Here is a 16,172-nt window from a genome sequence, read left to right as displayed (position 1 = left end):
TAAAAGCTGAGATCTATCTTCCTCCAATTTCCCTCATCCACTTTCATATTTTTCTATCTCAGATTCCAAACTGAGAATTTACAAACATTTATTTCAATATGAGAATACAGTGCTAGTCTCATGCCTCAGAACCCTTTTAATTGTCTTTAGTGAAGTGCATTTGTGAGATATGCCATATGAGATCTTTTGTGCCCTGAGAAACAAGAAATGTCCAACTGGTCCCTGCTATTTCAAACCCTATTAGTCTGATCATTTAGTAATATGTTACCTAGAAAATGAAAAAAGAGAAGGTATGGAGTCATGCAATCTTTCCACAATATCCACCATCAAGCAAGTACTTAAAATGAAGTAATAAGTCTATTCCCTGTGTAAGTGAACAGGCTATGTAGAAGATTTGGAACAGCAAATAATTTACAGAACTCCACAGATACTATAGTATAGAACGCTATGGCTTAACACCATTAGCCTCTCCACAGATACTACTGAAAAGAGAAATTAAGTAGCCCAGAAGCAGCTTCTGCATATCACTCGATTCTTCAGTGCCCTCCTATAGAGCTTATATGCTGTAAGACAGATCAGATATAACAGATAGTGGCGCAAGAATGAATTTGACTGGAATTAGCTGGCAACCTGATGAGAGGCACAGCAGGCTGCCCTGAAAGCAGGAAAAGATGATTTAGAAAAAAAAAAAAGGAAAAAAAAAAAAGCAAAAAAAAAAAAAGCAAGTTTCCCTGTTAGGTTTTTGCTGTGCACCTCACCTGCTCTGGAAGTAGTTTGCTAGCTCTGACGCTTCATGGTTCAAGCTCCTCAGGTGAACGATTAAATTTCCAGAGTTGGTGAACATGGCGCCACATGTTTTGCACTCGTAAATCCGAGGCTTGCGGATAATATGCCGGGAAACCCGCATGTGGTGTTTATATTCCCCGAAGGAAGTGAAAGTGGCACTACATATCTGGCACCGGAAACAGCGTTTACCTTCGTGCTTCAGGCGATGCATCTTTAGCGAGTAAGCTCGGGTGAACTTTTTCCCACAGCGGTCACACTGAAATGGTTTAATGCCTGCGGAAGAGAGAGCAAAAAAACGTTCACCTTTTGTAATGAGAGGTCACTGGCAAAATCCTTCCAGATTTCTAACAGTAAAAAGACAGCAGCTGTGGCCAGTCACAGCGAAGCGCTGTTTTAGGAGGAAATTCTCTGGTTAACTTTAAAATGGCAGAAACAATTATCACAGAGCTACACTTTCTCAGAACCAACTGCCAATAGCTTTCATAACAATGTGACCTGTCCGTAACGCTTACACGTCTTCTTCCCCACAGTCTAAAATGAACACAAGCCTCCATGGATGACACTATGGTTAAGACCCTGAGCCACAGCCAAAAAGTATCCGAAGCGGCAGTCATCTCAAACCGTCTTTGAACTCTTTTGATCTTGGGAGATTCTTGTGCCAGACTGGTTCCCAACAATGCAATTATCAGACTACCCTTAATTGCAATGTCTTTTTCTGGCTGCCTTTGGCCTCAGAGAAGTGTTCTGGCAGGGGGACTGTGTGCACAAGGATGCCCCTGTAATGCAGCAGAAATGGTGATAAAAGGGTGAAGTAGCAGCCTTTATATTGCGTGGGAACCTTTCTATACAAGAATCTTCAGCAACTTTGCATGACAGACAGCTCTCTAAGACAGTTTAGGTTCATACTTCTCATTTTTTTCCTCATATTGATTTAGAAATTCTGTTACTAGTTCATTTTTCATTTATTACAGGCACTAATAAAACCCTGAAAAATACGACCTCTGCAACATGTTGCAGTGGCTGAGAGTACGTAATCACACCCAAACAGAACTATTATAACATAAAAGACTGAATCACCAAAAAGTTAAGGTTTTATAAAAAGTCTGAACTCCAGAAAGTGTGGAAATCCAAACATGAGGCCAAGAATCTGGAATATGGAGCTCTATTCATAATAGGGCTGTCAAGGAATAAAAAAGGTTTTTTCAAAAGGCTGAATGTGCATCAGTCCAGGCTGTTAATTCCACCAGTCTTTCACTCTGCTTTCCTTACGTTCAAAGCGGGAGCTAAACCTTTAATTGGGGCTTTTATACAGAGAAAGCTGTAGTTAAGGTTACACTGAAACTCCTTGTTAAGCATGTGAAAACAAGTTAATATACTAGAATATTGTCTTCTGGAGCTAAAACTTTTCATGCTTTCATACTGTCCAAGGGCATCTACTTCCTCTGATAGTTTGAGGAAAATCTCTTCAGCCGTTTTGCTTACGTGAAAACACTTTCAACATTCATAAGTTTTGAGAATTTCTTTTGCATGCTAATTACTCTAAAACAGCTATTCAAATCTCTCTCAACTTTGCCCAGGGGTTGCCAGTTGACAGGTCAGCCAGAGATGCTTTGCTGAAGCCTGTCTGTCTGCTGTCAGTTAAGACTTTAGCAACCGGCTTGGGATAATTTAGCACCTGATATGCCCACAAAGTTTGCTTTCTTAAGTACTAAACACATACTATTACTGCTGGCCTAAACATAGTACGGTCATTTTGCTTGAAGGGATTTGACAAATAATTGCTGACAGTGAAAAAATTACCCCTTGACAATTGTGCTTGCTCTGCCCAAAAATGGTACAGCATCTGTGTGCAGGCGAGAGTCAAGCTCAAACCAGGAGATGCTAAACCGTGAGGCTTAGTGCTCAAGTGCAATAACCCTTTAATATTCCCTTCATGCACTAAAATGTCCATGCCAGATAATGCTGACAAGTCTTGAAAAACACTGATAGCAAAGACCTTAGGTGTTCATACTTAGGTTAGAAATCAAAATGAATGCAACACTTCAGGGATGAAGACTCAGAGGAGGCATACACACAAACCTTTTGCTACCTGTACTATCTGTAGTAGCTAATTGATTATCAAACCAATTCAGTTGTACCGCAATCCCTCCAAAAATTCTGAGATCCAAAGGCATACAACATTCTTCAATGCAAGGACATAAGATAGGTAGTATTTTCTATATTATCTGCAAGTCTCCTCTAAAACACAGCAGACAATTACAACATGTAAGAGGAAGAATTTCAATCGACATCACTTCTTCAGTATAATAAAAAAGCCAAGTATACTTTATTTCATCTCAAATCTTTATCATGAAAATGACTTATTCTGATGAGTTTCAGGCAATCAGATTTTTTTCAGTCCACACAAACGCTAATCATCCATGAGTAGCGCTATCAGTCAGATTTGATGTATCAAAACAAGCATTCAATGAGACATACCTCTACCCAGTCTTTCTGAAATCGATTCTCAAGCACTTGGCAGGTGATTAAAGAAGAACTGCATTATTGTATTTTCTGCACAGTGAGCAAACCTCTGTGAGTTTATAAATTAGCAAGTCTTGGAAACGGTACCGTTTCTTACCTGAGTGGATAAGCATGTGTTGTTTTAAGTTCTGAATGCGAGTGAACCGGACCCCGCAGGTTGGACACTGAAAAGGTCTGTCTGGACCATTTGGGCTGGGTCTCTCTGTGCTGCTGGTAGAAGGAGCAATGTAGAGTTGGTAGGGATACTGAACGTTCTCCAAACTACAAAGAAAAAATTCACTGATTTACAAGCAAGCTACAGGAAAAAAATAAGAAGCCTTGCCCATGGAAATCTGAACCTTGAACACATTTATATGAGAAGAAGACGACGACTGTTGAGATCTGTATTTATGCTGGAAATCTCTGCCTCTGCAGTGATGTGTCTGACCTGCATCTGAAGTCTTACAGTCACTGACTTTGCACACCTGAACAAAACCAGAGAATACCCTCTGACTTCTGTTTTTTTGGGCAACAGGTCTGAGCACCAGCTGCAAACTGGACTTGATTTTCCAGACATGGGCATTTTCTCAAGCATATCGATGATTTACAATCAGCAAATAGTCCCTGAGGAAGAATTTAAAGAACCGAGCAAATTGGAAAGCGAAGGAGTATTTTGCAGCTTCAGTGATATTTACAAATGAAATTAAAGCCGATTCATTTTCATTTCAATCCAAGTTCAATGAACAAACATTAGTATCTACAATTACATATTTCTAAGTTTAAAATATTGATCTAATTAATCAATACTTGCTCCTTGTCTGATTCAATCGGCTCTATGAGAATAGCTCAAGCGCTGTCTTTAAAAAACAGCACACAGACTATAATAAAGGAACAATTTAACTTTCAAAGTAATTTATTTAAAACTGACTAATTGCTCCTACATAGCCTCTAGCTGCAAACTGTTTAAGGGAACTACAGTGTTATAATCCAAATCCTCTGGCAAGGATCTTGCTTCGCTAAAGGGCACAGTGAAATAAAAACAAATCTGCTGGTACAAACATAATAACAATAGGAGTTTGTACTTACCTGGGGTTTCCCTTTCCTGAGCATTAAGGTCTATATTTTTTGTTGAAATAGACATTTCAGCTTGCTCACAGCCTAATGGAAGATCAGATGTCACTGGCAGCAGGGAACTGCTCTGACCCTGAATATTCCACGGCCAGAACAAGGCAATTTTAGTTTTACTAAACTGTAATGTCTGAAATGCATTGAGAAAAAAGTACAACGATGTCTCCTGTTGCACATAGTCAGGAAGTCTCCCTAACTTAACAAGTCCTTTTGCTGGTCTGCTTCCATCTCGAGCCCGGATTGTTGGTTTCAAGGTTAGGCTGAATTTGTGGACCTCTAACGTTCACAGGAATGAAAGGTGCACTTTGCACAAATACCTTTTCCTACACATCATACAAAAATCCACAGGCCAGATCAGCACAGGAGGACAAAAACTAGGATCATCTCTTTAAAATCAGTAACTTAATTGTCTTTACTCTGGAAATGGATGTCAATACAACTGTGAGAACTGGGTATCTGAATTCTGAGTACAGTGATGAGTCTCAGTAGCAAAAGTTCCAGTTGTAAAATTTATCTGAAGAGAGAGAGCACCCGGTATCTCTCGATACACACAAGATAAAAGAGTTTCCTGCAGGAGTTTAGTATCAACCAGTCTGTAAAACCTGTAAGGATTTCTGGTCTCACATGGAACTGGAATAATATTTGCTCTAAGGAACAAAATTTATTGTCCTTCACTTCTTTTTACACACAGTAGGGTCCTAGAGAGCTGTGGAAAAGATAGATGCTGGCAGACTTGTTGGTCTTTGCTAAAGGGAATATTTGCAAGAGGGAAGTTACCAGCTCATATCCTGGGCCTGGCAGAATGTAGTTCACTGCCGCTTACAGGTCTAAAAAAGCCAACTGATGGCTCACTAAATGCACTTGAAATAAATGAGAGTGCTTTTAAACACAGGTTCTGATTTGACTAAGCAAATTTCTGACATAAACTCTGGCATTCCTGTTCCTCTTTGTGAGCAGATCACTAGATAAAGAACAGATTTTGCTCTACGCGGATGTGGAAACACTAGTTTTGTCTCTGGAGTTGGTACAACTATATGCTTTCCACTTTACCAATGAAAACTCCATCAACATAGACTAACAGACACAGGTCTGTTATCCAAAAACAAATATTAAAAAAAAAGAACAACATTGCCAAAAAAGCATAAGCATAACAGTCCAGCTGCCAAACTGATTTGGGCCCAGGACGGACAACTTTCCCCTCATCCGCTATTTGACAAATGTCATGCAATCTGCCTAAGGGGCAAATCCCTTCAGAAAAGTTTTCCTTGCGCTCAGCTGACTGGAGAATTCACAATTAAAATTTTCACAGCTACGTGCCAACAGAAATGACAGCTGCAGTGCAGGGTGATAAAGAGATGGCTGGCTGGGCAGCAAGAACTCCTGCTCTTAGATGTACATATAGATACACACATCTAGTGTGCTCAAGTAAGAATTCCATTTTGGTTTTTCGTGACAACATTTAACTTGCTTTATAGAGAACTTCATCTCCTGGTAACAAGTTTTTGAGGTCCTTCCTCCCTCATTCCTGCACTAGGGGATTGAGAAGAGGCAAAAGTGCATCGTGCTCCTAGAGCTTTCTAGGGAGACACTCAAACTAGGGCAGAAATTAGAAGCCACAGCTCTCCTTTTGTTTCCAGCTTTCTCGGGCTAGCTTATCCTCAAAGCCTGTACTGGTGCCAGCTTCTCTGCCATTGAAACAGAACGGAGAAGAGCTATGGGGACAATGTCCCTAGAAGAAATTTAAAATAAAGTTTGTTCTTTTCCTACATAAAAGAAAGGCTGGTTAAAGCAGATCAAGTGGGAATCGCGAGGCTCTCCAGCTACCAGTGACTGGCATGTCTTTTTCCATCCTTACACTGCAAGCAGGCTGAAATACCTGTTGGTGACATAACTGCGGACCTTAGCACAACAAAGAAATTACATTTGAAACACAATTATATTTTCTCTCCCCTGCTTCTTTTTCCCCACGTATACTCAATTTTTCATGACTTGCAATTTGTGATACATGTGGCATTTAACAGTTGAGATTTGTCTAACATCTCAGAGAATTTCTGTAACAGCTAGATAAAGAGAGAGGTTTAAAATGTTTTCACTGTAACGCTGAAGTATTCTACTTGCAATTTCTTCCTTCTTTTCACCAAGAGATTATATACATATTTAACCATGTAGAACTAAACTCTGACAAATGTGAATGCCAGAATGCTCAGTGAGCCTAGAAATGGTCTCTATTTGTAAATAACAATTATTTCAGAAAAGAGGAGGTTCTCGTTATATTTTATAATTGAGCTTTTGCAACTCTTTTTTAAATGCAGCCACAAACTGACACAGAGACTAACTGTTAAACCAGCCACAGCTGAATTACAGATCTATGCTAGAAAAGTTTTGCTATGCCAAATATCAGAGAAAGAATATATCAGCCTTCACTGTGAAACAGGAGTTTTAATACTTAACAGATTCCTGTGTGCCTATTAAGCTGACAACAATTCCATGTGACCTGCTGTTTATGGAACACTGATTATGGAGGAGGATCAATTAATTATATTAATTATTTAAGACAGAAACTCCAGAGATAAGATATCCTAAATTTTGAAATATTTGTGATTCTTTCCACAGTGATAAGGATGTCATATTGAAAGACCTTTAGATGGAACAGTCTTTTGCTCTTTTTTATGAGTAGAAATATAATAAATACATCCTCAAATACATATTTTTCAATATAAATTTGCATTGTCCACTCACAACTGATTTTGACATTTTGAGAATCTCTACTAATAAAGCAATGTACAACCTGGACTTAAACTAAAGGTGCATTCAAGAAAATACCAAACAAAAAGTGAAGGAAACTTTCTCCATCCAACATGATTTATTAATCATGTTTTCATTTGATTCAGCTAGAGCTGAATGTTTGATTTTATTCAGAATTCTGTATTATCTCATTTTATGCACCCAAAACTGTGTGCCCAAATTGCTGGACAGTGAATGACAGGCCATATTTATTTGCTGATGTGCCCATCCCGTGCTTGACATGGGAATTCAAAAGTCCAGTGCTTGAAGGGCTGTCACAGCGTATCAGAATGCACTCTCCCATCCGGACAGGCAGATACACGCACGCACGTGAAAGAAAACTTCTTAGGACTTGAAAGCACCATTTTATACATTTAACTGATTCACGGAGTAAGTGCAGTCTTGGCACTTGCATTTGAATTTATAAAATAAATCACTTGGTAGAAAATTTTAGTTCTGGAGTCTAAAATTCTCATAAATTCCCATAACTGTTAGTTCCCTTACTGTTATATAAACAATGTGCAAATTCTAGTTCATTTTGCTTATGCTTCTGTTTACTCTGAGACTAATTATTTTCAAACTTGGGCATAAACTAAGGCAAACATTCTTTCCTTCTCTGCATGGAAGAGATATTTTAGTGGGAATTTTTAGTGTGTTAAAAGGATTTTATATCTCTTGAATTTTCTATGCAGTTCGTGCTGAAGCTCTGCAATTTTATAGGAAATTTCTGAAAATATCCACTGCTGAAAAGATGTATGCCGCTTGATTTTAGAATTATAGCTTTAAAAGCCTGGATTAGTTCTAATGCAACATGCGCTCCTACTATCAATTCAAACCCTAAGTGCTGGGTATTATTTTCATACTGAGGTTTGTTAGCAGATAGATAAAAATCTTCTCTGTCATACAAAAAATCTTATCTAGGCAGTTATTTTCTCTTCAGATTTAATCCTACAATGGGACAGGTTTTAGATGGAAATGGCAGGAAAGATTTTACGAGCTATGAAAATGCAGCTCTTGATAGTTATCTCTATAGGGAGTTTCACTTGACACAGTTTCTGCAACAACTCCCAAAGGTTCACACTTCTTCCTCAGACCCACCTGTCTAACAAAATACTATGCAAAAGCCAGCTTGTCAATGCTTTAAAAATTTTGCTTAGAAAGGGAATAGCTAGCTGTACGCCACACTTGACACATACCACAAAAGCAAAGAAATAAAAGTCAAACCAGTTGTGTGTACCCTTGTATGCAGGTACATCACTTCGCTCTAACAGAACTACAATACATCTTCAACCAAACAGACCCATTTTAGTTCAGCCTTCTCTGCCAGCCTTCCCTTGTAAGGCATTCCCTTAATAAATCACTCATCCCAGCACAGCAAAAGACCGCTAAATATTTACAGTAAATGACACACAGCATCTTGGTAAGAAGCTACATGCAGAAAGTCTGGGAGTAAGATTTAAGGCCGCTCTGCCTGCTCTGTGGTTTATGGCAACAGCAAACTCTGGTGAAGCCAAGACTAGGTACCTGTTTTCGTTTTGTTGCTTTTGTGGCTTTACGTCAGCTTTAGCATGCAGGCAACTAGCACACCTGTTTCACAGTAAAGATTTTTTTTTTATTTATTAATAAAGAGCAGTGATGAAGAAAAAGCAAAGACATGAAAACCTTTCTTCACCAGTGTTGCCTAGAAATAGACAGGAAATGAAAAGCAACAAGTAAGCAAATTCTGACTTTTCATCACCTACGTTCTTCTAAAGCATCTGGTCCTTCAGGCACTCATTGTACTTTGATCAACACAGAGAATTAGATGTAGGAACAACTAAACATTCTGGGATTAAGGCTGGGTAGGTTAATTACAGCACAGCACTTGCTGCAGAACAGTTTGCACACTACATTGGTACATACCGATCATCATCATCTGCATGAGCGTTAGTGCCAGAGGTACTTTGGAGTGTGGGTAATCCCTCCGTAACCCCCTCATCTATTGAGCCTAGGCAAAGAAAAAAGGGCAATTTAATGCAAATAAGTGTTCAAAAAGGATTGGGGTAGCAGGTAAATACACATAAAGCTTGCTTTCCAAATCTCTGAGAGAGACTGCTTCCTGGATTATAAGATACTAGAATTGTCTTGGGAAAATAATTTAGAAAACCCAGAAGCAATATGTTCCAACTCAACTCTTCCTCTGCACAGATTAGCTAGTAAATGGACAACTCAATAAATATTTGGCACACCTAGAAAATGGAAAGAATCTATGTTATATACAGCCAGAGTTTTCAAAACACATCCAGTACTAACACTGTAAAGCAGAAACGTTACCTTCACCTAAAGGGACAAATTTCATCAGTTTTCAAGACTTCTTGAGCAATGAGGAGTTCAATCCTGCTACGCTACATTGCTTTTGTGTTCCAAATCTTCCATATATACATATATGCGTTGATAATGCCTTCATTTACGGATAAGATGCTGAGACAGGAAGAGCCCTCTGAGAAATCAGAAATGCAACACAAAAGAGACCAAACATCTGTTTGTAAGAGAAACGTATACGCAAAACCATTCCAGAGCTTTGTTCAGTGCACCAACAATCAAGCAAATGTAGCTCAAGTGGGTTTTGGAAACAGAATCTAAGGTAAATGCAGCACTAAAGCAAAACTACGTCTTCATTCACCCTATGTGGCTGTTGCTCAGATGGCCTCCCTCATCACCACTTGGAGTTTGGCGTTCAATCCTTGTTTAGGTGTATTAAGCAAGGTTATTTTGGCCTGATGTCACCGTAACAGAGAGGGAAATTGGCAGTACAGTACTAAAATAATTCTAAGAACTGGTACCCCCACCACCAACCACGCCCCTTGATAAAAAAAAATCCTCTGGTTTGGTTACGTGTGACCATTTAGATAAACCATGTGTTGTTCCGTCTTTAAGCTGAGTGCAGAGAGCAGACTGGATCTCCTCGCATTCCTCCTTTTCCTCTGATGATGTCTATGGGTGCAATGGGAGGTGATAAAAATGAATGACTGAACTCCGCCAAATTTCAAAAGGATCAGAGTTGTCATTCCTCTCCAAAACAGGGGTTCCCAAATCATGACATACATATGATTACTAGCATGAAAGTCACCTGGAAGCGGTGCAGAAGTAATTCCGTCTTGCCTCCTTTTCCCTCTGTTGAGACTGAACATTAAGCACCACTTGAACTTTTCTGAACAGCCAAGCAGCCTTTGGGTCTCTACCACCGAATCCATGGAAGATGAGAACAGATGGGGGAATGAAATTTCTCTCTCTGCACCTACATCTTGAGAACGAGCGAAGTTTAGGACAGCGCTAGGAGCTGCTCTTCCTGCTACGGGAAAAATAATTCTGCTTTCTAAGAGAGTGGTACAGGAGCGATCTGAATTTGGGAACCCTTCTCTACAGCTCACTAGGCAAATTAAGTATCATTAGGTCTACAACGACAAGTGTCAGACAAAATGGAAAACCAAAGAGAAAGAACATGGAAAGAGAAGCAGAAAATGTGCTTATTTTGTCAAGAAGAATGAGAGTACTGCCTCCAAAAAAGGCTGTCCCTATAAAGGACTGTGTGCTCTACAAAACCTTACTGAAGTGAAAGATGATTGTCTTAACATGACCTCATGTTATGGGGCCAGTAATGGGAAGAAACTTGCATCTCTAGCAGTTTCAAAATAACACTAGTAGAATCAAAATTTTTAATTTTGTTACAAGCTGACAAACTGTGTTCGGGAAATTCAGCAACTATGCAATCTATAAAGTTAGAGAAGTTAATCCCATTTTGATTTATCCTTCTTTCTTATGAAATACTTAACCAAAAGCCTACTGAAAAATAAGCCCAATTGCTCTTAGGTTGAATTTTATGCCTTCACTTCTCAAATGGAAACAGTGTTAATGAGTTATGAAAATATCTTCTCAGACTTAGCTATTGTTGTAACCATAATGACTTATTTATCAAGACCCTGCTTCACGTCTCCTTCCGTATTATAAAGTGCTTCCAAATATAATAAATTGCAAATGAACAATTCTTGAAATTGCCCCAAGAGTGAATAAGAGCTTTTTGCAATATCAGAAAGAGAAGCAGGAATGCTTTTATAAATGCACTATAAAACATTGAGATAAATATATGCAATTATACGAGGAAAATATGTTCAGGGAAGAGAAAGCTGTACTTTAACATATCTTTCTGCCTCCATTTACTGTTCTTATATTACTGCATAAGGAAATACATCTTTGGGAGGTAAAAAGTGCTTTCTAGCTACAAAGCGTGCCCTATCGTATATTAGGTACATGTGAACTGTGCTAAAAAGCAAGAGCACTGTTTCTCTTTATAGCAAAATGTGAATAAAAACTATTATGAGGACAGTTAATAATGTTATGCAAAGACCACTGAATATTAATTCAAACATATTCAAGGACAAAGAACAGATTTGTACTTTGAAGTTTTGGGGCTAGCATATTTTTTTCCTCTCTGTAGCCATTTTAAGGAAGAACATGCTGTACTAATATCCTCAATTACAGATATTTAAGTTTAAATATTATAAATCACTAAGGCCTAAGATCCTTTGCCCCATGCCATACAAATGGTCAGGTCTATGACCTCAGTGGTACAAAACCTAGAATAGGAAATAGAAAATGGAAAACTTTCCTGAAAACATCATGTGGCTTCAAAACAGGTAGATATGCAAAGTTACTTGTCAACAGAAATCATTTCAGGAAACTGGCTGAAGCAAGAACAGAATTCAGTAAGATGCCTTACTATTCGAGTATGTTTCAAAGTAATTTTTAACACTAAGACTCTCTTAGAAAAGTAGATTTCATAGCATTCAGTGGCACCTCTCTCTCTACAATTCAGTCCTAGTCTCACATTCTCGTGTCCCAATTCATCCAAGCCACTTTCGACTATGCAATTTTTCTGATATTTCTAACTCCAAGAGATGTCCTCTGAAAACTTCCGTAGATCCCATGCTACTCATCTGTAATCTAGAATGTACACCCAGTTTGTTCTTTTAAGCTGCTTGGGTATGATATTTGTAGTTGGTAAAACTCCCTCCTTTTACTTGATATGCTATTTTAACTTTCTCTACTAATTATTTTTACTCGTTCTGTTTTGTCTGTGATGGTACAATTATGTCGATGAAATAATTTGCATCTCTTGTCACATGGCTCTGGTGAGGCCTTTTCGAAGCTCCTACGATAAAGAGTTAAAAACTGAGTTGAACTAAAGCTCTTCTTGAACAAGGACCACTTTTCCTGGAGACTACCCAGCAAACAAATTGTTTCTTTTAGTTTTTAATCTATGCGCTATTTTGGCAAACTACGTTTAAAGATTTATATTTAAGCTGATATTAAGTCTGCTTCTCAGAAAAGGTAAACAGCCTTGTCTCCAGTAAATAAAACATTTTCATTTGGAAAAAGCATTACCGATCTAAAGTATCAACACATGAGCTACACAAACCGACAAAAAAAACCCAACAACATAAAGTCTTGAAGGATGGCATAAATGGAAAATACTTTCATTTCTTTTTAGTGACTATTACCTGAATAGCTTAACAACACTGACTATATATTGCAAGCCTGGAATGGTCAGACTGTTCTAACACTCACTTTCCTCAGAGAAGGCACAGTGTTACGCTGACCAAACAAAACAAATAATGCAGGCTACTAGGCTACATTTATTTACTTTGTTGTAGTTTATTTATTTAATTAACTGAAGCAGCCTTTCATGTATACATTATTTGAATGAAGCAGACCAGTACCTTTGCTATTCTTACGGTCTTCAAACAAAACAGGCTTTATTAAAAATCTTTCAGTAAACAAACTCTACCGAGCACAGGTCAAGCCACTTAAGTGAAAGCAAAATAGCTGACTTCGGCAAAAATCTGGTAATTAAACTAGAAATATTGCAAAACCCCTATCTTCTGACTTACTAAAGGCCAGTCAATGCATTCTGCGCAAAGAGGAAAAAAGGGATTGTTACAGTAACCTTTAAGTATTAGCTATTAATAAACAACAGCCTGCTAGAAGAACCCAAAACTGGCTTCAAATTGTCTTTCATGGAAAAAAGGTTTCTCTCAGCAGTTGGCAGTACTTGAAGAAGCAACTTGAGAACCAAATCCCACAGAAATGGAAAGATTCTCAATATTATGACTGTGTGGTTTTGTTTTCGTCTGGGGCATTAAGATGACAGTATTCCACCACTTATTTTGCAAATCTTCTTACAAAGGCTCTCTGTCATGATTATACAAGATTTTATGTCTGATGTAAAGTACCATTCTACCCCTCTGTGGCTACAGCCACAAGTCTTTCAGATTTGGTGTTGCAGCTCAGCTGAGATCATGCCTTTTGACAATACTGGAAACAGACTAATCTTCCCCAGTCAAACAACCAGAGGTAAAAAGAGGTTATCACTCTCTTCTGAATAAGGAGGTCTGCCAATGGGCTTACCTTTTTTAGATGCCTTCTGCAAAGTTATTTAAAAAGCTCCAAGTCCCGTCCCCCCACCAGGGATTTTTAAGTAACATTTTGTAAAACAGAAAACAAAATGCAGTTTCACAAAAGTAAAGCATGAAAAAATATGAAGCAGACTTCCTCCAATAAAATCACAAGTGCACACGCACCTATTTGTACATATATCTAACCCCAGAAATGGTCATACCTATAGAGGAAGACTGTGGGCTGATCAGGAGATCTTCCTGCACTTGCTCGCTTCCTGGGACTGTCTGTTGATCGCTCAGAGAGCTCTGGGATGCGCTAACAGGCTGCGATACTTCCTCGTGAACCTCCTCATCGCTTAACCTTTCCACTTTGACGCGCACGTCTTCTTCAATCACAAGGGGAGAACTGGCTTTTGTGCTCTCACAAGTCACGTAATCTGCAATTCTTCTGTTGGACTCGGAGGGCCCAGGCATTTCCAAAGTCCTAGAGTTCTCTGCCTGCTTCACCTTCTCAGATTGAAGTCTTCGATCAATTCCAAAAGGAAAAGTCCAGGGAAAAGCTAAGGATGAGTCCACGGGCTGATTTCTGGACTCGGGGTAAGAAGTCGAAGGATTCAGCACTTGGGGGGAACTTGTTTGTGTGTTACATTTAAGGGGGCTCTCAGGAGACATAACTATGTAGCTTTTGCGCTTTCTTCGCGACTCTCGGCAAACAGGAATGGTTCTTTCCACGACACTGCACTCAGAAGAAACTGGAGAAAGGCTGCCGTCTCGAGAAGTAAAATTACAGTTTGCGCTGTTCTCCTGTCCTGCATCCAGCACCTTCTCTTGCTGGCTGTTGGGCGTATTCCATAAAATGCTGGACTTCATGAACTCGGAGCACGTGCTAGCAACGCTGAACATCTGCATGTAGCTGGCTGCAGCCAACACATCAATAATGTTTTCTGTATTAATAGATAGTGTTGCTGTGTAAGCGTATTCCAGAAGAGGTATAAAACCAGTCACTGTCACATGATGCAGGTCTAACACGCTCTTGCTCTCGTCTTCTGCTTGGCCAACGAGTTTGGAACGGAAGAAGTCGCTGCAGGCTGCCAAAACCACCTTGTGCGCCCTGAAGATTTTGTCCTGGACGCGGATGGTGATATCACAAAAATGTCCATCGTTGCGGAGCATGTTCAGCTTTCCCAGCATCTCCTGACTGTGAGCAGGGGAATTATGAGTGAATGTTTTAACACCCATTTTTTCACCTTTCTGCTAGCGTTCTTTCCACATACAAGAGATCACAGGTATCCTAAAACAAAGAGGAAAACTGTCATTTTCATCTCTGAAAGCAAAAGTCAAGTGGCTTCACGATTATAAGACTCTGTATGATCAGCAGGATTCTCTAGGGTCAGGTTTTTCTAGGATCCACTTGCAATGGACTAACTCTACAGAAATGCAATTACCTACTCGTAATTTTCAAAAACACGTATCAGATTATTTGCAATCTATCACTAATATCACCTTCCACATTTCTGCTGCTGCCCACTAAAAACAAATTCCTAACACAGGTTAGAGAAAAATGTCTGTAATACTAAAAAGAAAGCATTTTTTAAACTATCATCTGTGTAAGAAGCCTGTATTTTTATTTTCTGGGCTCAGGAAACTATTGCTCATGATTCTTAAACCCGACAGACTCTGTCAAATGTTTCTTTTAAGTGGAAAAGACATTAGCTTGGGTCCACTTACTAGTGTGCAGGAGCAAGCAAATCTCCCAGAGAAGGTATTTAATACCAGAAAAGCTTTACAGAAACTACAGCACAAATTATCAGAGGACAGAGTTCAAGCTAGTAAACATAAAATAACAGTTGCCAATAGCTCCGCTTTCCTGCTGTAATGCAGGTACTGATTGCCTAAAGCTGCTTTTAATAAATAGTTTAGGACTAGGATGAGAAGTTATTGAAAATTCCTTCAGAAACACTATGGATTATAAACCTCAAAGGAAAGTTTAAGTTTAAATCAAATACACACAAATTGATTTTATACATGCGATAAATAATACAAGGAGGGGAACTTCTCTCTTCTGAAAAATACGAAACTGCCTTCCTGGGGACCAGTTCCCTCCTACGTGTGGGAGCAAATGCATGTTTTCTGTGCAAGGTCCTGAAGGAGTAGAAGGGACTGTGTGCCCCACGCTGTCTGCAAGTTTTAAGGCTGCAGCAGTATCTGAAAACTAAATAAACCTCCTCTGATTTGAGGAGGATGAAGTTGATCCACGTTTCACTCCCTCTGCAATACACAGGGGAAAGACGCGGCGCCAAGCTAGGTGCAGTATGCCCACACATCCTCTGCCCCTGCAGTGGAATGCCTGTGGCCACCGAGGCTGTCTCTACTTGCAGAGAGCGGAGCATCTCCGAACAAGGAAAATCAGTTCCTGGGTTTGCTCCAATTATTTCTGAATTATTTCACTGTAAAGGAAACATAAGCCACCATGTTTCACCTTCTTGAGGCCCCCCCAAGCTTCCACGAAGTCTTCTGTGTTCCACATGACTCACACAA

At 39.3% G+C, this 16,172-nt stretch overlaps 1 protein-coding gene across 6 annotated transcripts in view; it reads right to left on the bottom strand.

Annotated features, from left to right (window-relative positions):
* Window positions 1-16,172, bottom strand: part of ZBTB44 (zinc finger and BTB domain containing 44) — a 42,252-nt gene that overhangs the window by 8,080 nt on the left and 18,000 nt on the right. For 2 of the 6 annotated variants that reach the window (XM_075173066.1, XM_075173067.1), the window contains exons 2-5: window positions 13,856-14,925; window positions 9,103-9,187; window positions 3,407-3,570; window positions 976-1,059 (exon numbers count right to left, since the gene is read on the bottom strand). In XM_075173066.1, the coding sequence (XP_075029167.1) occupies window positions 976-1,059; window positions 3,407-3,570; window positions 9,103-9,187; window positions 13,856-14,873 (1,351 nt within the window). In that variant the 5' untranslated portion in view covers window positions 14,874-14,925. Of the gene's footprint in view, window positions 1-758; window positions 1,060-3,406; window positions 3,571-9,102; window positions 9,188-13,855; window positions 14,926-16,172 lie in introns of all 6 variants that reach the window. The other 4 variants (XM_075173062.1, XM_075173063.1, XM_075173064.1 and 1 more) reach the window with 3 other exon arrangements.

The sequence above is a fragment of the Calonectris borealis genome, chromosome 24, assembly GCF_964195595.1.
Source record: "Calonectris borealis chromosome 24, bCalBor7.hap1.2, whole genome shotgun sequence".
Lineage (NCBI taxonomy): Eukaryota > Metazoa > Chordata > Aves > Procellariiformes > Procellariidae > Calonectris > Calonectris borealis.
The sequence above is the reverse complement of the archived record's forward strand: the minus strand, read 5'-3'. Positions and strand labels throughout refer to the sequence as shown.